Genomic DNA, 22,894 nt, shown 5'->3' on the forward strand with positions numbered 1-22,894 from the left:
GTCAGGCAGCAGCTTATCCTCATCTTCCTGTTAAAACATTTACTGGCCGATTCACACAGGGATGTTTATAGAAATGATGGAAAAGCATAGGAATAGATGCGATTTGTTTTCTCCTATGTATAGCATGTACACTGGAAAAGCTCCCAACCTACACACCAACACGTTCATAGGTTTCCATATCCAGACAATACTACACAAGCCTTTACACATTGCAGCATAGCCAACATGCATGATATGGCCACCTTATAGAATATCTTGAGGACCAATACTGGATGCGACCAACACTACTGAAATGTTAAGCAAGGCAAAACATAACCAAAGTTTAATGCAGTGGGGGAATTTATTCAGACTGGTGATCCTGCAACTGTATCCACTAAGAGGCTTAAGCCTCAGTGGCTACAGGTGCAAACTCTGCAAAATCCAACTTGTAAACCAGGTCACAACTGGAGTTTTTTTATATAGTCTCCTATGTATATATACATTGCCTCTACCCATTCTTAGTCCACCCCACTTGGAGAGCGTAAAAAAAAAGGGTATGATTAATCGCCCCCAATTCTTTTACATTCAAACTAAACTTTTGAAAGGATAGAAGATCTATCCAATATAATTACCATTTTATTAGTTTTTATATCCAAAGTTACACACAATGGGGCTTGTGAAGGAAACCGCAACGTTCCGGATCCCTGGAGGGTACGTAAGGTCACTCAGTTATCCTTTTACAGACACTCCCAGAACGCACGGGCTCTGAGAGGCGCAGGAAGTGATTTAAAGTTGTCCACACAACTTCCGGATATGGCACAACCCTAAATCAGATCCCTGAATGGCTATAAGATCCCTCTCACTAGCCGCAGTGAGACAGAATATTATCAGCCTTATGCTGCCACCAATTCTCCTTTAATATAAGCCCGGTCCGTAACGGGATTATATAGGGTGAGGAACCAACCCGGTAGCATGGATAAAAGCGAGAAACCCGGACGTAAGATTCGTGATCGAGATAAAAGAGCAACACAGATTAGATTTTATATTTAATTGCCTTAAGGGCACACTAGACAATACAGTACACACAATAGATATATACAGTAAACAGAGTACAAATTACAAGGGTAGCACCACAAGTCTAAGCAGTTGGTTGGTTAGTTAGTTACCTTTGTGTGTGGCCTAATGGGGATGGATAGTCCACACTTTTAGATCCTCCCTGCGCTTAGTTGATGTTAGTTTCCCCCAGGACAAAGACACCGGCCCCTTCAAGGGCGCCCGATTATATCAGGTGTGGACACACCTCTGCCCATCCTAAGGGGGGTCAATGGTCCCTCCTACCTGATATTACATCCAGAGCCCTGGAGAAGCCACAGCTACCCCATGGGTAGGTCCTGGGGTCATGGTTCTGGTATCATTGCATCCGGGTGAATCCCAGGATCGCATTGATACCAAACCTGACCCATTTGCTATGGTCCTATCCAGAGATATTGATATCTCGGGATCTGAGTATCCTAGAGCAATGAACAATGGGTTGTTATGATTTATGGAGAATAACCAATCCAAAAATGTATTTGGTGTTCTGGTGAGATGGACCATAACTTCATAACTGTCTCTATACAACCTGGTGATGTGAAAGTTTTAATGGCTCTTTGTTTGCGACTGGGGAGGCGAGGGGGGGGTGAGGCCTGCAGTCGGTTTGTCTGTATAGGTCTTTGAAGCCCGGCCACATGCTGGTTTTGTCAACAAGCTGGCTCAATTAGGTTAATTTATGGTGGTGAATACCAGCAGGCCTCCCCTTCCCCTGGTCACATCATCACACCTCCCTCCTAAAGAGGGCGCTAAGGGGTAATACCTTTGTGTTTCCCCATGCGCCCACTCACTACCTCTCTAAGCCTGAGAGATACCCAGCTGTGGCGCTGTTGCACCTCAGGAGGCACCCGGTATGCTGAAAACTGGGATGGGGTTTGGTCCCCGGGGTCCATGTGATGGACTGCCAACGGGTTCCTCCCAGGTTGGTTGCTGAGCAACTCCCGGAAGGGGTGAAGGGTTGCCCACAGCTGGGACCTTTGGTCCACCCGGAGCTGCTGGCAAGCCTCCACATCCGCAATGGGTTCCTCTGCCCAAACTGGACAGAGTACCATTGCATGTGGGTCACTGGGCCATACCTCTGGTGTACCCTGCTGAATTGTCCTCTGGTACAGTCGCCCTTGCTCCCAGGCCCGCTTGGAGTCGGAGACCAAGGGAGACTCTACCACCTGCTTCTCCTTAATTTTCAGGCAAGCGTCAGCGTCTAACGCTGCCGGAAACTCCTGGCAGGACGTGGCAAGAATTGGTGCAACTGCCCCATCTTCTGCTGACTTCCCAGGATCGATCTCCTGGCCTCTGTCTGACATGGCAGCCAATTGGTCGGAAGGGAGGAAGGCAGTGGACCCCCAAAGGGCCTCGACGCTACGCCTGCACGTCACCGCGGCGATGGTCGCCGTGACCGCAGGTAGTGTCTGCTTCCTCTCAGCTTCCAACCCAGTCTCCAAGGCAGACAGACTGACCTGGTGCTGTGACATTCCAGTTGGGGATGGGCCATGTAGCGAGTCCTTGCCGTGAAGACCTACCTCTACCGGCACTTTCCCGTCCTCGCTGACAGGCCCTCCCTCCTGAGACCACTGACTCGACGTGGTGAGAGTAGAAGAAACCCCCACGCCTTCTGCCAGTTCCGCCGGATCTGTCTCCTGGCCTCCATCTGACCTGGCAGCCACTTGATCAGAAGGGAGGAAGTCGGCAAGCCCCCGAGGGGCTTGAACGCTCCAGCTGCGCGGCCCAGCGGCGATGGTCGCTGTGATCGCAGGTAGCGTCCGATTCCTCACTGCCTCTGACCCAGTCGCCAGGGCAGACGGGTGGGCCCTGTCCTGAGACAGTCCAGTTGGGGATGGGCCACGTAGCGAGTCCTTGCTGTGAATACCTACCTCTCCCGGCACTTTCCCGTCCTCGCTGACAGGCCCTCCTTCCTGAGACCACTGACTCGATGTGGGGAGAGTAGAAGAAACCCCCACATCTTCTGCCAGCTTCCCCGGATCCGTCTCCTGGCCTCCATCTGACCTGGCAGCCACTTGATCAGAAGGGAGGAAGTCGGCGAGCCCCCGAGGGGCTTGAACGCTCCAGCTGCGCGGCCCAGCGGCGATGGTCGCTGTGATCGCAGGTAGCGTCCGATTCCTCACTGCCTCTGACCCAGTCGCCAGGGCAGACGGGTGGGCCCTGTCCTGAGACAGTCCAGTTGGGGATGGGCCATGTAGCGAGTCCTTGCCGTGAATACCTACCTCTCCCGGCACTTTCCCGTCCTCGCTGACAGGCCCTCCTTCCTGAGACCACTGACTCGACGTGGGGAGAGTAGAAGAAACCCCCACATCTTCTGCCAGCTTCCCCGGATCCGTCTCCTGGCCTCCATTTGACCTGGCAGCCACTTGATCAGAAGGGAGGAAGTCGGCGAGCCCCCGAGGGGCTACAACGCTCCGACTGCTTGTCCCAGCGGCGATGGTCGCTGTGACCGCAGGTAGCGTCCACTTCCTCTCCACCTCTGACCCAGTCGCCAAGGCAGACGGATGGGCCCGGTCCTGAGACAGTCCGGTTGGTAAGGGGCCCTGCAGTGGGTCCTTGCCGGGAAGACCCTTCCCGTCCTCACTTGCAGGCCCTCTTACCTGAACCCCCTGACTCGACGTGGTGAGAGTAGAAGAAACCCCCACGTCTTCTGCCAGTTTCCCCGGGTCTGTCTCCTGACCTCCGTCTGACCTGGCAGCCACTTGATCAGAAGGGAGGAAGTCGGCGAGCCCCCGAGGGGCTACAATACTCCGACCGCGTGTCCCAGCGGCGATGGTCGCTGTGACCGCAGGTAGCGTCCACTTCCTCTCCACCTCTGACCCGGTCGCCAAGGCAGATGGACAGGCCCTGTCTTGAGACAGTCCGGTTGGGGATACGCTCTGCACAGAGTCCTTACCTGGGCACTTCAATAGTCCCGGTATTTTCCCGTCCTCCCCTGCAAGCTTTCCCCCCTCAGCTGTTAGCCCCCTGTCTCTCCCTAATCTAGGAGTGTCAGAGGACAACAGGTATCCAGAGGATGACAGGCCACTCCGCATAGTAGCCTGACCCTCTGCTTGGATGGTCCCCTCCCCCAAGGGCAAAGTGGGACCCATGACTCTACCCACCCCCACATTCCTGGCAGTAGGTAGGTCACACACATCAGTATTATCATTGACAATATCAACATCAGAGTCATAACAAGTCTCAATAACAGTTACAGCGGCCGGCTGCATATTGCTGTCTGAGCAATCAGTGCCTGATGATTCTGGGGTCACATACCGTGACACTAGTCGGCCCAGGTCTGTTCCCAGCAGAACACTCACAGGAAGGTCAGGTGACACGCCCACCTCCCTCATGCCCCTCCCCGCACCCCAGTCCAAATACACCTTGGCAATGGGCAGAGCTGGTTCTGTTCCTGCAAATTCCAGAAACCGTGAGCGTTTTCCCAGGTATCAAATCCTGTGGGGACACCAGTTCAGGCCGTACGAGGGTCAACCCAGCACCAGTGTCTCTCAGTCCCATGGCCCTAGCCTGGCCTATGGTGACGGGCTGCAAATTATCAGGGGACCTCCCACCACCCCCACCCACAAACAAAACAGGAGATGGTGTCAGGGACGGTCCTGGGCCTCTCTGGCGCTGTGGACACATGGCCTTGAAGTGTCCTGGTTGTCTGCAGAAATGACACAGATGGTTTTCGCCCACTGATGTGAAGAGGGGAGCATGGGCAGGTGCCCCCTTGGGTGCAGGGGCAGGGGTAAGAGGGATGGTGTTCGTCTTACCCCCTCTCCAGCCAGCAGGTCTCCTGGTCTCCAGCGTCCGGTTGTTGCTGTATTCATCTGCCAGGCCAGCTGTTTCCAAAGCATCTTTGGGTTTCCGGTCACGAAGGTGCTGCTGTAATTCCTCCGGGCAATTCCACAAAAACTGCTCGATGGCGATTAGCTGCTTCAGCTGCTGGAAGGTGGTAAGTCCCAGTCCTGAGGTCCACTGGTCCACTGCTCGGAGAAGAGCCCTCATGTGATCAGTCCAGCTGTCAGCAGACCCCCGCTGCAAACTCTGGAGCTTCTTCCGGTAAGTCTCAGGGGTCAGGTTGTACTGACGGACCAGAGCCTGCTTGATATCATCATAGGTCAGGGTGGTCTCACTGGACAAATAGCCAAATATCTCAAGGGCCTTCCCTCTGAGACGAGGGGTAAGGTACCGAACCCATTGGTCCACAGGCACATGGTACTGTTGGCAAGTTTTTTCAAAAGCCAGCAAAAAAGTGTCCAAGTCAGTACCCTTATCCAGCAGGGGAAAGTCCTCAGTCCGCAGCTTTGGGACATGGTTCTCCGGCAACACTGGACTAGCAGAAGCAGACTGTTGTAGCTGGAGCATCTGCAGCTGGTGTTCACGCTCCCGTTGCCTTTCTGCAGCTTGGGCTTGCTCTCGTCGCTCTGCCGCCTCTGCTTCCATTCGCTCTCGCCGCTCTGCCGCCTCTGCTTCCATTCGCTCTCGCCGCTCTGCAGCAGCCATGAGGGTCTCGTACGCAGCATGGTTCCCCGCCTGTAAACTGGACAAGGCAGCTTGAAAGATGGCCGCCAAGCCCATCAGACCATGTGGGTGGGCGGGCAGTGGGCGGTCCAATGTGGGACTGACCACTGGCGACTGGCTCCTTGGGCAGACTGGGCAGAGCTCCCCCTCGCCTTGAACAATAGCGCCCCCCACCTCCTCCTGGTCCAACTGCGGTACTGCATCGTCCTCTGTAATGTCCACAGCACTGGCAGCATTCTTCCTGCCTTTGTTCCTACCGGCCATTATCACAGCTGTTGGTAACTAACAAAGAACTGCAACTTGATGTACCTCACACCTTACTGTAATTGCACTCTGCTTGTGTCTAGTGCTGAATTGGTCTTAAGATCCCAACACAAACGCTGCTGTTGGCAATCTTTAGTATTTGAGAGTATGGATTACACAATCAAACACTATTATCTCGATTATCCCACCGCTTGCCACCAATGTGAAGGAAACCGCAACGTTCCGGACCCCTGGAGGGTACGTAAGGTCACTCAGTTATCCTTTTACAGACACTCCCAGAACGCACGGGCTCTGAGAGGCGCAGGAAGTGATTTAAAGTTGTCCACACAACTTCCGGATATGGCACAACCCTAAATCAGATCCCTGAATGGCTATAAGATCCCTCTCACTAGCCGCAGTGAGACAGAATATTATCAGCCTTATGCTGCCACCAGTTCTCCTTTAATATAAGCCCGGTCCGTAACGGGATTATATAGGGTGAGGAACCAACCCGGTAGCATGGATAAAAGCGAGAAACCCGGACGTAAGATTTGTGATCGAGATAAAAGAGCAACACAGATTAGATTTTATATTTAATTGCCTTAAGGGCACACTAGACAATACAGTACACACAATAGATATATACAGTAAACAGAGTACAAATTACAAGGGTAGCACCACAAGTCTAAGCAGTTGGTTGGTTAGTTAGTTACCTTTGTGTGTGGCCTAATGGGGATGGATAGTCCACACTTTTAGATCCTCCCTGCGCTTAGTTGATGTTAGTTTCCCCCAGGACAAAGACACCGGCCCCTTCAAGGGCGCCCGATTATATCAGGTGTGGACACACCTCTGCCCATCCTAAGGGGGGTCAATGGTCCCTCCTACCTGATATTACATCCAGAGCCCTGGAGAAGCCACAGCTACCCCATGGGTAGGTCCTGGGGTCATGGTTCTGGTATCATTGCATCCGGGTGAATCCCAGGATCGCATTGATACCAAACCTGACCCATTTGCTATGGTCCTATCCAGAGATATTGATATCTCGGGATCTGAGTATCCTAGAGCAATGAACAATGGGTTGTTATGATTTATGGAGAATAACCAATCCAAATATGTATTTGGTGTTCTGGTGAGATGGACCATAACTTCATAACTGTCTCTATACAACCTGGTGATGTGAAAGTTTTAATGGCTCTTTGTTTGCGACTGGGGAGGCGAGGGGGGGGGGGGTGAGGCCTGCAGTCGGTTTGTCTGTATAGGTCTTTGAAGCCCGGCCACATGCTGGTTTTGTCAACAAGCTGGCTCAATTAGGTTAATTTATGGTGGTGAATACCAGCAGGCCACCCCTTCCCCTGGTCACATCATCACAGGGCTCGTTTACTAAGGGTCCGCAGACTGCATTTCCGTTTGGTTTCCCGACTATTTCCGATGTGCGCCACATTTAACAGTGGATTTTGGCGCAATCACGCCGACTTTCATGCGACAAATCGGGGGCGTGGCCGTTGGACAACCCGACTGATTCGCATTAAGCACGGGATTTAAAATTCAAATTGTTTTGCAAGACATGCACGCACATACACCGGGAAGAAGAAGGTGAACTCCGGCGGACCTCAGCGGGGAAGAGACACATGCAGAATATCGGGCGCACAATCTTGGTGAATTGTGCCGGACTTCATCCTCGTCCCACAGTCCGGTTCGGAGATCCCGACGGGATCGGGGAAGTAAATGTGCCCCAATATGCGAAAGTAAATGAAAAGAACCCCAATGTTTTTTTTCCCAATCCCAACATATTTGGATTTTTTCCAGCTTTCCAGTAGATTGTAAAGAATGTTAAATGGCGAATATAGGAAAACAAGCTGATATATCGGCCAAATGAAAAATAAAATGTTATGGTTTTTGGAAGGAGGCGAGTCGATGGAAATGGAGAAGAGTTACAGCAATTATGATTATAAGCATTAAAGAGGTGAAAGTGGTATATGTCATTTTGGTTTTAATCCCCATCTTGGTGTACAGTAATATATATATATTATGTGTTTTTTTTCATTATCATTTTTCCTACTTTACTTTGTATTCTAGGAATTTATTTTATGAAATTAAGGAAGGAAAAAAAAAATCCAATCCACAATTGTTTTTTGTTCTTATGGTGTTCACTGTGCAGACTAAACATCCGGAAACATTTCTTTTCCGTTTCATGAATTACATTCATATCAAAACAAAGTGTATACAGGTAGCCCCTACATAAGAACACACGACTTACAGACAACCCCTAGTTACAAACGCACCTCTGGATGTTGGTAATTTCATGCATTCTAGTCCAAGGCTACAATGATCAACTGCAAGAGCTATTCAATTGTGTCTGCAATTAAGATTTGTTAATACTGGTTCTCATTCCAAAAGGTTTAAAATCCACAGAGACAAATTCACAGAGACGAAAAAATTTTTTGTCCGGAGTTAAAATGATAAAATATACAGTTCCAAATTAATGCTTGTGCCCTTACACTGTACTTATTCAACGGCACCGTACAAACCCAGCTCTGCAGAATAAAGCCTATTTGTGACAGACTATCATTAAATGGTTAGTAACCAGACCAGCTAGAAACACTATGTACTATACCAAGTGCTGACTCACAAGCAATGTATTTATCAGCCTTAAACAGAATGAGTGGTATGGCAGAAGAATTGTTCCAGAAAGAAATATGCCTGACAACACAGAATTTATTTAATGCAAGGACAGCACGAGCCATGTCAAAAAGTCTCGATGACTGGAGGCCATTAATAACACATAAAGGAATACTGCAACACAACACAAGGATCTACAAATCACACACTTACTACCTCCCTTTCAGACACAGTACATAGAATACATTCCTGTCTTTGTCAAATGGAGAAGAGCATTAAAAAATAGATCAACAGTTTCACTGAAATGTAGAAAGCATAATCGTTGCTGGAACGGGGTCACTGCGGACTGGGGGGTGCCCGGTTCTCAAAATTGTTCCAAAGGATAAGCAGATTTTATTAGCGCAGATTTGGTCACAGATTATAATATGGACAACCTTTCTTGTATGCAAGTTACCAAAGGACTCTCACAAGGTGTTTGGGTGGAGATTTAAGATTTAAAGGGGTTGTCCACTTTCAGCAAATAATTGATATGGTTTGTGTAAGGAAAAGTTATACAATCTTCCAATATACTTTCTGTATCAATTCCTCACAGTATTCAAGATCACCGCTTGCTGTTATTCTGCATAAAAACTTCTTGGTTTACCTTCAGGTCACATCATTACTCTCGGTTTGTGCACCTGTATGTCCATCACAAGACAATGGACATATTTCTAGGAGCCTAAAGCAAACTGGAATTGTTAAATTAGATTACTTTCAGTAAATAATATTAATGTAATAAGTTAAGAACCCCTTTAAAGAGGACCCGTCACCAGATTTTGACTACCCTGACCAACAACACCTGCTGATAAAGGGTTACAAGTCCTCCCTATATCACCTTAAATTATTATCATGTCTGGCGTTTGTGAGTCTTCTCCTCCCTCAGGCTGGCAGTGAACCACGTGTTACACGTGTTACATTCATGACATGTGACATTGTTATTGTTAGACGGTTGGAAGACCTGCAAACTGTACACCATGTATGTGATCACATGAGATAACAGAAGCCGCCGTGGAGGATGAAGTGGAGTAGAAGTCTATGGAGAATGCTGTGACTTCATGTGGTCAGATACATGCATGGGCTACAGTTTGCTATTGTTAAGAGGGTAAAGGACCTGAGATGATGTCACTCTGGTCCCATGACATGACCTGTGACCAGTAAGGAGGCATAAGGCATGAGGAGGATTAGATGGGAGGAGCCAGATAAGCAGGACACGCCTCCTCTGATGCCATGGAAGATAGAAGGTAAAGGTAATTTTTGTGGATGTAATGTAAACAATTTTTAGCTAAAAGAAGGGTGTCAGTTAAACACATGAATCATGCTCGCTGACGTGTCTGGAATAGTTAGGATCTGTGGAGTCGTACTAAAGGCCACCTATTAGTTGGTCTATTTGGAATTTTTCAGATAAGTTGGAAAAACTGCTCGTTAATGGTCTTAAACCCTCAATAAATATGGGGTATGGCATTTCAGGAGGAAATTACAACAGAATTTTGGTGTAGACAGGTAGACATCTCACACTTCGGGGGAGATTTATCATAAGTCTCAGAGCAGAACTGCTCTAGTTGCCCATGGCAAACAATCAGAGCTCAGCTTTCATTTTTCCACAGCTGTTTATAAAATGAAAGCTGAGCTCTAATTGGTTTCCATGGGCAACTAGAACATTTTTTACCTCAGAAACTCATGATCTCCCCCATGGTGTCTATGTTTAGATAATCTATGGATTAAGTTATCAACTGTCAAAAGTGTGAAAATTGCCAGAAAAAAAAAAGGCTTAAAATAAATGAAGGGGTTAGCCTCTACCACAACAGTGGATGTAGGAGCTTTGGGATATCCTTGACATGGCAGTTGTATTCAGGGAAGAAGCTTGCACATACAGCAATGAGCACAGACATCAGAGGTAGTCCAGAAAGTGAATCTTTGGCCTTCTGTCTGGACAACAGTGTATTTACCAAATGGGTGAACCAATTAGGGGATTTTACTTATACTAGTAAACATTGGTATTTGTGGCCCTATTTATATAGTAAGGTTATTTTACACACACACACACACACAACAGGTATTTACCATTGGTATTTGGCGTCTTTTTAGGGTGCAACGAAGACTACGTTGGATCCTCTGATAACACTCCTCTGGGCTATAAGCAGGATGCTCTAAAATGGTGAAGAGAAGAATTGTTAGAACAACCTTAAATAAAAGAAAGTCAGTAAGTCAATAAAAAAAAAAAAATTGTTGCATAGCATAGATGCAAAGGAAACGCATGCAAGTGTGTTCATATAGCATAAACACACCTTGGCATTTCTTTCATTTTTTTTTTTTTTCAATAGAGAACGCAAGATGTATCATTATACATGTAAGAGAAGTGATAAATAATGAAGTGTTGTTAATAATCCTTGTTTCCATGACAGCACAAAATTGTGAAAATCCAGTTGTCACTGGAATGAAAAATTTTGTCTGGAGCTACAATTCTAAAATATACCAGTTCTGCATTACATAGAAATTAAGGGCTCATTCACATGGCTGTACTGGGGGCTGCGATTTGGTCAAATGATTTGTGACTAGTTCACACCCCCCTTTGACCTCTACGGCTCCCGTTGTGGTGATCACATGGAGGTGCGTCATTGCTTCGTGACCAAGTTGGGCGCACGCTGCAAAGTATAGGACTTGTCTGCCTATGGAGGGGAGGAGATTTGAAAAAGCTCTCCCCTCCAATCGGCCCTGTGCCGTCCGGGATTTGGTCTGGGCAAGCACACCGCCATGTGAATGAGCCCCTAGAACAAACCTAAAGAAACTATATCATACGTAACCCTGGGACTGTCTGTATTATGATTTACTGTTGGTTCCCACCAATTTGTGGAACTGTACTAATAACATTTGCAAGTAGTTTCAAATTTTTCTTTAGTTTCAGATTTTTTCAGGTTTTAGATTTTGCAGGTTTATTCTGTAGATTAATAACCTTGTTAAATAAAATATAGCGTTATCTAATCTATATGACAAGCAGTGACACCACAATAGGACAGCCGCAAAAAATAAGCCCAGCCAGTTGCCCTGCCCCTTCAAGTCAGAACAAACTAGAAATAAGGTCCCTTACCATTTTTATTTGCTTTATTATACACTGATCTCTATGCTCAAGGCATTTAGAAGAAGCTTTATGTAAAAACGTACATATATTATTTTATGCAAAAATGGCAACTGATCCTTCTGATATCGCTTAAGGCACAAAAAGTTACATATGCACTATATCACGGGTGTCAAACACAAGGTCAATGGGCCGGATTTGGTCTTGTGTTATCTGGCAATTTTTCCCCCTCAGTGAAACATAAATCGGGGGAGGAAAGCAGGGCATTTTACAGAAATGGGCCATTGTACTAATGGCTTCTGCAGGGGCAAATACTGGCCATTCCGCCAGCTCTGGTTATTCAACCCCTTAACAATCAGGCCCTTTTTCGTTTTTGCAGTTCCATTTTTTTATTTCCCATCTTCAAAAATCTGGAACTTTTTTATTGTTCCATAAAAAGAGCTCTGTGAGGGCTTGTTTTCTGCGTAACAACTTGAAATTCATATTGACGATATTTAATATTTCATGCCGTGTACTGGGAAGCAGGAAAAAAACATTCCAAATGCAGGCAGTCCCCGGGTTACGTACAAGATAGGGTCCGGAGGTTTGTTCTTAAGTTGAATTTGTATGCAAGTCGAAACTGTATATTTTATAATTGTAGACCGAGACAAAATTTTTGGCCCCAGTGACAATTGGAGTTTAATCAGCTGTAAGGTGTCTGTAATGAAGCTTTATTGATAATCCTTGGTCCCATTACAGCAAAAAATGTTTATTGAAATCTGGTACTATAGTAAAGCATTCAGAAAGCTTCACCAGAGGTCAGAGGGATCTGTCTGTAACTATGGGTCGTCTGTAAGTCGAGTGCCCTTAAGCAGGGGACCGCCTGTACAGTGAAATTGGTGGAAAAATGCATTTGCAACATTTTATTATGGGCTTGGTTTTTACGGCTTTAACTGTGTGCCCCAAATGACAAGTGTTCTTTATTCTTTGGGTCAGTATGATCATGGGGATACTAAATTTATGTAGGTTTTAAAATTCTTTATTTTGCCATCTTCTGGTGCTCCTAAATTATTCATACTTGTACGGAGCTGTGTGATATGTCACTTTTTGAGAGATGAGCTCACATTTTCATTGCTACCGTTTTGAGAACTGTACAGCCTTATGATCAATTTTTATTACATTGTTTAATATGTTGCAAAATGACATTTGGGTGCTATTTTTCGTTAAGAGACTTAAACCCTGGGAATAACCGGGGAATAATAAATCAGACATTTTGGGACGACGATGAGCAGAAACTATAAAGCCAACCCGAGGCTGTCATAGCATAGTTTCCCGAGAGAGACAGATGGCAGCGCCCAAGTGCTGCTGGCTTTTTACCGCTGGCGATTGAGGGGTTAATACACCGATCGCAGGTTTTAGTGGTGGGTTTTTGCTGCAATTTGCCTGAGCTTATTCAGCCTGTGAGCCCTCTTTACATACCCACAGTAGATGTGTGACCTGGATATGTTAAATCTTTCCAAAATTATAACCACTTATAGTGACACGTAGCAGTTTTGAAAAAAATTTGGCCATTTTAGGGAAAAGACATCTATTAGAATACCTATTCTCTTATCTTTGCATTTATTAGCCTTCTCTCTAGGTTTCCTCACTTCCTTCTCCAGATAAACGAGCACTTTCTCTTGCTCTTCTCCAGAACGGTTCATGAAATCATTCCAAATCTGTGTGTAACAAAAAGAGACAAAACAATACATTAAAGAACAAACCAGTGAAGAGTAATACAAAGTACTATTAATCTAGGGTACATTTAGATGGCTGTCTGTGGGGGTGTATATGCGGCCCCATAGACAGCAATGGCGGCCCAGCAGCAGTACGGTGGCACCGCTCCACGCAGTACACGGGGAAAAGATAGAGCATGCGCTATCTTTCCCTGCGCGTGCGTGCCGTGTGCTGCTTTTCTCTATGGCCAGCCCCCAGGAGTATATAGCCTGCCAGCCCCCTGGAGTATGTAGCCCGAAAAAAAAATAAGATGTACTCACCTTTCGACGCCCGCACATTTTTTGTACTGAAAAACTCAGCTTATACTCGAATATATACGGTCAGTTATACTATTTTCCAAGAAATGATCTCTATCTTTCTACAGGAAGCTTCATAGTTCACTTTCAGTGGACAAAAATCTGTCCATGGCCATGTGACACACGGCTTGTAAGTATCACAGAGTGACCAGGGACAGATCTGGTTTTAGGTACAGTTTCATAATTGAGCAGGTCAGACACATGTATCAATCTGTCTATAGCAGAATACTGAAGTAATTTGCACCTGAAATGCTGTGCGCCTCATTAATGAGGAGGTTTAGGCAATTTTCAGAAATGGCGGCGTGTCCTCATAGGAAAATTTAATACTGTGGCACAGCAAACTAAACCAACTAATAGGAGGTGCAAAGACTCACCAGCCTTCTACTGCACCAGATTTTTTGAGAAGAAACCAGACAAAGTAGTGATATATTAAGAAACTGCACATAAACCCACATCAAAACCGATTACAATGCAGTTGAGATGCAGTTTTAACTGCAACTTGTTACCGCACCTTCGAGCTTCCTTTAGAATGTCAGAAAGCAGAGATCTAGAAAACTGTGAGAAAACAGAAAGTGTATTGGAAAGGTGTATGTCTTCAGTGACACATCCACAAAATGCCAAATGAAATAGATGTCAGATGCCACATCCAAGTAAAGTGGATCCAATGACCTCGGTTTAACGACATGAAGGATAGATTTCTGTTCTCAGACATTAGATTTCCAACGCAGCCTGGGATTTCCAGGACCAGCTCATCCAGCAAGCTTCCATAAAAATCAAACTATTTGTAGGACTAAACGCTCTACCTTGTGCCTCAGAGAACTTCTTGGATCAGCACATCCTATAAGTCGTTCCAAAAGTTCTTTGCAGTACAAGGTGGCTGAAGGGCACTTGCAGGTCCTTGTCCTGCTGTTCAATTATGGTAAGGGGATATACAGGTTTAATGAAGAAAACCCACTGTAAAAGTAGATTACAGAAGCAGATAGCAGCCCAGTGCAGCAGCTATGTACATGGCTTTGCCTACATACAACCCTTTGAGATCGGCGCCCAGGAGAGGAGGAGCTGCTCAGCCGGGCCCTTCTCCATAGCAATGAATGGGGCATGGCGCTGTATTCCAGGGAAAGACAGGACACGTACCATCTTTTCCCCGGTTACGGAAAAGGTACAGTGCTGCACCATACCATTTCCATACGGCACCATGCGCCCATTGCCGTCTATAGGGGGGGGGGGAGAAGTATCTACGGTGAATATAAGTCCGCCGTATATACATCCCCCACATGGCTGTGTGAATGCAGCCTAAGATAGAAAATAGAAGAGGGAGAGGATGCATCGGCATCTTCTCATGGTAAAAGCATTGGGGAGGGGGATTTATTGTACTGCCACTTACTTACTAATAACCTACCTCAATGTACATCTCATTATTGCAGGCTTCTGCAAATATGCTGGGAGATGCACAGATGCAGGTGTCAACATCATCAGCAACACAGTCATCACTTTCAAGCAGTGTCATTAGATAGCGATCTGCAAATAGATATTTCATGTTGTAGGTACAGTCACACTTAGAAATATTCTATAGCACTGTAGCCCCAGTCAGCTCTATGGCACTGCCTGAGAGAAAAAGATTTCACATGTAATTGCATCCCACAACACACGGTTGTTACAAGTAAATGGCCCAACATCAATACAGCAAGCAAAGGGTACTGCAGGGTTATTTACAGACCATGTGAACTTTTCTGCTTTCTGGAACAGATACACAAAATAAAAACACCGACCATTTAGGGCATTTAAATAATAAGCTCAGGGAAAAGCCATCTGTCAAAGCACATTTATAGGACAGCTTCATAAGGGAGGTGCTGTGCAGAGCGGTTCTATTCTGCAGACAGCGCCTTCCCATGGATTTTCTCACTGTTTTCCAGACGACGAAGACTCTTGCGTCCTTTGGCTTTCGGCGTCAGATCAGAGTTACGCACTGCACGGTTTATGTAGTATTGCTTGCGTTTTGCACTTGAAGTCTTCTTAGATGGAGAGCTTGGCAAAGGAGATAAGCAGTCCTCGATTAACCTTAAAGAAAAAAAAAAAAAACACCTCACGTCAGTGGCTATACAGTGTGACACTGCATTCTGCGTGTGCAAAACAGCTGAGCGCACAAGTAACATACATTCTTTTAATCCATGAAATCTATTTAAGGGAGAAAGGTAGGCAATTGTTCTACCATTTGTGCAATCAGGCACAATAGATATTTAACAGTTAAACAAAATGGTTCCAGATTCACAGATATATCTATCTATATATATATCTATATTTTTTTTAGTATAAGCTGAGCAGAGTAGCATAAGCTGAAGCACCTAATTTTAACACAAAGTGATAAGCCTAGAGTGGGAAATGCAGCAGCTACTGTTTAATTAAAACGTCCAGCAGCACCCCCCCTTAATAATGAAATGTCCACAGCAGCCCTCATCATCATAATGAAAAAAAGGCAGAGGCACATCTATGCACTGCTTCCCATACAGCGTGCATGGGCGTAGTGCATGGACTTGCCAAGGGAAAAAGACAAAGCTGGAGTGTGTGCCGCGAGTACAGAATTTGTTTTCTTGCAGTGCTATGGTATCTTCCACTGGGATGGGCCCAAAGTCCCCCAGCTGTGGGCAATGCTCACTTGAGTAATAATAATAATAATAATAATAATAATACTAATCTTTATTTATATAGCGCCATCAAATTCCGTAGCGCTTTACAAATCATAGGGGACATGTACAACTATATTACATTACAAAGAACAAACAGTCATATGGAACAATAGGAGTGAGGGCCCTGCTCACAAGAGCTTACAGACTATGAGGATGAGGGGGTGACACAAGAGGTTGTATAATGGTCCAGCCATTCTTTATAAGGGAACAATATAAAATAATTTAATAAATAATTTACTAAACAACGATGTTGCTGCTTGAACCAGCCATCAGCCGCCATCTTATTTACAGGGTCCTAGGTGAAAAAGACTGCAGAGAAGCCTGGAGCTTATTATATATCTGCTGTTTGCCAGATAACATATGGGAGATAGGACATAGGATGGATTAGTAAAGGGAGAGTTGACATTTCATGCAGTTAGCGAGTGTGATAGGCTTGCATAAAGAGATGGGTTTTAAGAGCACATTTGAAGCTTTGGAGGGTGGGTATTAGTCTCAGAGTCTGGGGAAGGGCATTCCAGAGAATTGGTGCAACTCGGGAGAAGTCCTGGATACGTGCATGGGAGGTTCGAATTAAGGTAGAGATTGATCTAATGTCACTGGCAGATCGAAGAGCACGGGAAGGGCGATAGACTGAGATGAGAGAAGAGAGATAGGGAGGTGCAGCATTATTCAGAGCTTTGTGGATGAGGGTTATTATTTTAAGTGAATACGGAAGGAGACAGGTAGCCAGTGCAGTGATTGGCACAAACTGGAGGCATCCGTGTAGCGTTTGGCCTGAAAGACGAGCCTGGCTGCTGCGATAAGAGTAGATTGAAGAGGAGAGAGTTTAGAGAGTGGAAGACCGATTAGTAGGGAGTTACAGTAGTCTAGTCGAGAGTGAATAAGTGCAACAATTAGCATTTTAGAAGTTTCAAATGTCAGAAACGGCCGGATTCTGGAGAGGTTTCAGAGATGCATGCGGCAAGAGCGAGCAAGAGATTGAATATAAGGTGAAAAGGAAAGGTCAGAGTCCAGCACAACCCCAAGACAGCGGGCCTGCTGCCTCTGTGCTATAGTGATCCCACAGACCGAGATGGAGAGGTCAGGGGTGGTTTGGTTAGTAGATGGTGGAAAGACAAGAAGTTCAGTCTTAGAAAGATTAAGTTTCAAGAAGAGAGAGGACATGATGTTAGAGACAGCAGAGAGACAATCACTAGTGTTCTGGATTAAGGCAGGGGTGATGTTATGTGCAGAAGTATGTAACTGGATGTCAACCGCATAGAGATGATACTGGAAACCAAATCTGCTGATGGTTTGTCCAATGGGGGCAGTATAGAGAGAGAAGAGAAGAGGACCTGGGACTGAGCCCTGAGGAACCCCGACACTGAGAGGAAGATGAGAAGAGAAAGATCCAGAAAAGGAGACACTGAAAGTGCGGTCAGAGAGATAGGAAGAAAACCAAGAGAGTGCAGTGTCCTTTAGGCCAATGGAGTGAAGTATCCTAAGGAGGAGCTTTGGCTGAGTGGCGTTTTTTTTCAGCACAGAAATTGTGCAGAAAAACGTATACAAGTATATAAGGGAAGTAGCCAACGGCCAGTAATTGCAATTACTTTCGCCTTGATGCCCCTCCAAGACAAGGCGGCATGGAGGGGAGTGAAGAGGATGCTTATGGCAGTACAGGTTGGCCGCACAAGACATTCATCACTTGGACTATGCACTCGCTATAGCAGGCCTGGTGTAGAATTGTAGGCTGCCCCGTCCAGCCACCAGCACCTTCTGATGTATGCCCTCACTGTGTTAATACTGATTAGGTGTTTATGTCTTTCAATTTTAATTAATGATTTATGTTAGGGATAGAGGCACTTAGTAGACAGTAATAAAACGTAAAAGGGGTTGATCTCTGTCAAAAAAAAGTTACAAAAGGCAAGTACAACAACCTAACAGGGTCACCCATATAGTACACGGACCCTGCTATAAAGCAGTCAGCACCAGCAGGTCATGTGACCATGGGCAGCCGAACTTCCTGTGGCACCCCATGTCCCGCTAGTTTACAGAGAATAGAGGGGCCTGTGCAGTCATTACTGTAGGCACACCCCCTCTGTCTTAACCACTTTCATAACAGTGGTCGGAGTGGCATGAGGATGTCCTTGGCACACTCTCCCAACCACTGATATGAGTGTGGTTATGATGGAGGGGACATGTAGTAATGACTTCACTGGCCCCCTCCATCTGCAACTGGATGTCCTGATTCCTGGGGTCATGTGACCCGATGAGAATGTTACTGGCTAGTATATATTATCTCAAAATTGCTATGATGATCCTGCATTAAAACTTAAATTGCAACCCTACACGTTTCCTTTAGCCTACAGTTATCAGGGGTCTAGTTATAGCTGAAGGGCAAAACTGAGTAACTATGTTGGTAGCATAATTTATATTAGCCATGAGTCAATCCCCCCTCCCTAAATGCGTATTTAGGATAAATAGGCTTAGTCAATCTTTGTGGTCTGGAGACATCAAACTCTGCCTTTGTACATGTTACTACTACAACTACAAAGCCGACAAAAAAAATCCTATAAAAATCCCATTATCCTGGGTCACCTTTACATAAGATAACCTAAAAGGCATTTATAAGCACCTGAAAGCCGAAATACACATTCACGAGAGCAGCCAGAGTCCTTTAGAAGGCATATACACTACAATATGACTGCACGTTACTCCATTGTTGTGGCCATTAAATACATAATGAGTGTCCAGCACCAGCTCCATGAAGAAAGCATTAGAGCATCATGCTGCAAAGCACAAACAAATTGACATAAAAGCTCGGAAGACTGGGGCCATGGAATGGCTACAGGCCGGCTCTCTTCACGTCACACTGAAGTGGGCATTGTTAGATATTAGGACCATTTCATGCTGGAACTCTATGTTGTCATTTCACCTTACATACAAGAGGCTCTGCACTCAGCCTGCATTGTGCGCAGGCCGAGGATTATCCAAAGTGAAGATTAACAAAAGGGTCTTTTTATTGAAATGCATTCCTAACAGCTGATCTGCAAAGTGCCAATAGAACGGTGGGCACCAGCGACATTTCGGTGTGTTTAGTAGTTAGCGAAGCCTATACTTTCTCAAATGCTTTCTCCTCAGGCTGTTTCTATGCCCTGCAGCGCCGCTAAGAATAAACACACACTACCTTCTGATGATATTACAAGCGTATTTTCACAGTGAGAACATATTTATCTTTCAAGTCCACTAAAAGTTATAATCAAGCCCCATTATGTACATTACTTTCAAAGGGAGAGTATAGCACTACCGCAGCACTTCCGGTTATTAGGACACATTTCATCAGCTGAAGATGGAAAACAGTCTCCCTACATTGTAAAATCTTACATTCTAAGTAGCATTGCGGTAAAGAAAGTGATGAGAAATGGAAAATCAGATCTAGATGTCAGAATGTAGAACTCATTCTTTTATAGGAGGGAAGGTTTAATAAGAATTTTTTTTAATATGAGGGGCAGCATAAAAAAAAAAAAAAAAAAAAAAAAAGTTTTTGATGCATACCATCAGGTACAGCTAGGGCCAGATATATTCGGAATAAATATATTTAAGATACAGTAATTGTGTTTATTTTCCTATTTAGGCTAAATCTCCACAAAGTGGTTGTGGAGGGACGTTAAGGAGGTGAACAGCCCCGCAACTGTGTACATGACCCGTCCCCCCCCCCCCCCCAGAAATAATGTTACCTTCATTGATCAACACTTGATGGATTGCCACACCATGCCACTAGAAGAGTTTTACAAAATTATCAAATAAAAATTACCATATCAACATAAAACCTTTATCTTGCTAAAAACATAAGAGAACAGAAATGATTGTAGCACAGGGAAAGAAAGTTTGCTGAAGTTACAACAGTCACCAATCAGTAGGTATAGGCCTTTGCTTTGAATGACTTCAGCACATTTGCGTCCATAGGACATCACTAGTCTCTCACACTGCTGTGGTGTCCAAAAACCGTCTAGCTCATCAGAACAAAAAATAACCGTTCGGGGCCTGGTTGTGAGGTTAATTTTATTTCTTTATAGCAAATTGATAATAAAATATATTAAAATTGGTGATAAAAAAATGTTTAAAAGGAGACTCATTTCGTAGCCCGTGCCGGGCTCATCATCAGTCCATTGTGGTGGATTTTGGCTATAACTTTGTCACGAAGGCTTTCCCAGAGGGATTGGATGAAGATTGTTTCAAAGTTTTCTGTTCTAAGGAACTGCTTTACCCTTGTTGCCGTTTGCCAGGGGCATTGCTCTGCATACAAATTGCTGGCTGCTTAAAGTGAAGAACGCTTGGAACGAACCACGTGTTGTTGAAGAAGGTTCTGATACACACTTGAATTTACTCTGCCATGTAGCTTTATAAGAGGTCCAACTCCTGCTGCAGAAAACATTCTCTAAACCATGACACTTCCTCCACCACCTTTCACTGACTTCTTTAAACACTTTGGTTTCAGTCTTTCCCCAGGGTATAGATAAACAAGTTTAACATCAGATCCGAATTTATGTGAATCTGTGATCAAGCACACTTTTTGAACCCCCCCCCCCCCATGTCCTCACAGACATTATTTAGCTTACCCCCAAACTGTTTTAATAAAACCTCTGACATTAGTGGTTAAAACAATAAGCTATATTTAAGTTTACTTGGCTCCCTGCCAGCTCGTGTCCTGGGTCCAGGGCATCACTGCTTTCCCCTGCCGCCTCTTGCAGATAGTGGAGGCAGGCGGCACGTCTCCACTGCATCTGTGAGGAGGAAGCAGAGTTTGCATACCTAGCTCACTGCCTAGCAAACCTGTGCTCCATGCGGCGCATACACAGATAGCAGTGGAGATGTTTTTGAATTTCTGAATTTTTATTAATAGTTCTACCTACCAATGCTCACAAGCCTATGACAGTGATAAAGAATGTATCAGCCGCATACACAGGTATGTTCTGCTCTGAGTTTTGTCGGCTCACCATGTCCGTATGTTTGAGCCCACAGAAATTAATCTTGCGTCTACACTCCAACTCTGCTTAGAAGGCGTTGATTCTACTCAGGGTTTTGTGTGTGTGAACTGTGGCTAGGTTACTGCTGTTTGGGGTGATTGAACACCACCAAGCTTTTCTGCAGCCCAGCACAGTCAAATAAGGGTTACTAGAGTGATGAACAGCCGATCCGGTCAGCTGCTGGGGGTGGCATCCAGGAACTTTCTTTTATATCTGCTCTGTTCCATTACACCTTGCGGTTTCTTACTAATTTCTTTATACCTTTTCCCGTTTTCTGCAAGTTACTTTGCTATTCTGTGTATCAGACCGGTTTCCAGTAATTTGATTCTGTGCTTTGTCGCCATCTTGGCTTTGACTTGGTTCTGTTAAATTCCAATTGTTGTTTGTATCTGTTTGTCCCTCTATTTCCTTGTGTTTACGCTTGTCTGTCTATTGCTTAATCTTAAACGTCTGCTCCACCATCCTACAGCTACCAGAAGTAATAAGTTTTCCCTATCTGCTTGCAGGATCTCTCATGGTCTGCTTTGCAGCTTCCTGATAGTAGAATCACCCTTATCAGGGCAGTATATCTGCTTTAGGCAGGTCTGTAGACAGCGGGGATAATGCAGGGCAAGTTTAGCCAAGCTGACAGTTTGGACCAAGTCTAGTTGTGGTTGCGCTGGACAGGTATCTGACAATAGGTGTATCAGTATGTAGGTCCACCATAAAGAAAAGAGCAGAGAGTTCACCACCAAGTGCAAACCATCAGACTCACTGGAAAGGCCAGATAAAAGCCTTACAAATAAAAACTCCTAAACCTACACTGCTCACCCATGCCCCTTTCCATAGAGTAACATAGGGCCCGGCGCTGTATTCTGTCGAAAGATAGGACATGTCCTATTTTTCTACGCGCTATGGAACCATGAGGCCATTGAAGTGTATGAGGGAACGTATATATATGTCCGCCATACTTTCCTGTGAATTTAGCTTAAACTGCATGGGACAAAAAGCCATTTATAGTACTATTGGTCAGTTAAAGGGAAATGCCTTGTAATGTACTTGTGAAATGATTTTGCAAGTACAAGATGGTTGTAGAAAAAAAAAAAACCTAGTCAAGAAGCATTTACACAAATTATGCAGTTATTTCAACCTGAACACAGGGACATGAGGTACTCTGTGCCATCCAATTATCCATTTAAAACAATACACCATGGTAGCAACTAATTCTTTGAAATAAGCACTTGCTGCATGATTACAAAGCAGCATCACATCTGCAAAGACAAGACTACTCCATTTTACTCTGCTCCTGTGGTTGTCACCAGCCAGAATGAAGCATTTACATAAAAAGCAGTGGAGATACATAAAAGTAAAGGATTTCCAAGCTGTTTTCTAACTGTTATAGTGGCAGCGCTGGTGTTCTCAACAGGTCCGATTCCAACTGAGCCTAAAACCAGGTGACCACGAGCCCAGTTCAGTCTGAATAACTCACTCCGTGTGATGGCTGGATTTATCGGACTGGACTTTACAACCGAGTCCAGCGGTTCAAGGTTCTCAGAATGAACCTGCTTGTAGGCATCAGGTCTCAGGCTGTGTTCACACCCGATGTTTCTGGTGCGTTTTTAA

At 45.3% G+C, this 22,894-nt stretch overlaps 1 protein-coding gene across 2 annotated transcripts in view; it reads right to left on the minus strand.

The window, feature by feature from the left end:
- The window catches only part of R3HDM4 (R3H domain containing 4), a 38,002-nt gene that overhangs the window by 9,331 nt on the left and 5,777 nt on the right, over window positions 1-22,894 (minus strand). For both annotated transcript variants that reach the window (XM_072111313.1, XM_072111323.1), the window contains 4 exons: window positions 15,506-15,660; window positions 15,002-15,120; window positions 13,131-13,248; window positions 10,540-10,625 (listed from right to left, as the gene is read on the minus strand). In XM_072111313.1, the coding sequence (XP_071967414.1) occupies window positions 10,540-10,625; window positions 13,131-13,248; window positions 15,002-15,120; window positions 15,506-15,660 (478 nt within the window). The remainder of the gene's footprint in view (window positions 1-10,539; window positions 10,626-13,130; window positions 13,249-15,001; window positions 15,121-15,505; window positions 15,661-22,894) is intronic.

This window comes from Engystomops pustulosus, chromosome 1 (genome assembly GCF_040894005.1).
Source record: "Engystomops pustulosus chromosome 1, aEngPut4.maternal, whole genome shotgun sequence".
Classification (NCBI taxonomy): domain Eukaryota; kingdom Metazoa; phylum Chordata; class Amphibia; order Anura; family Leptodactylidae; genus Engystomops; species Engystomops pustulosus.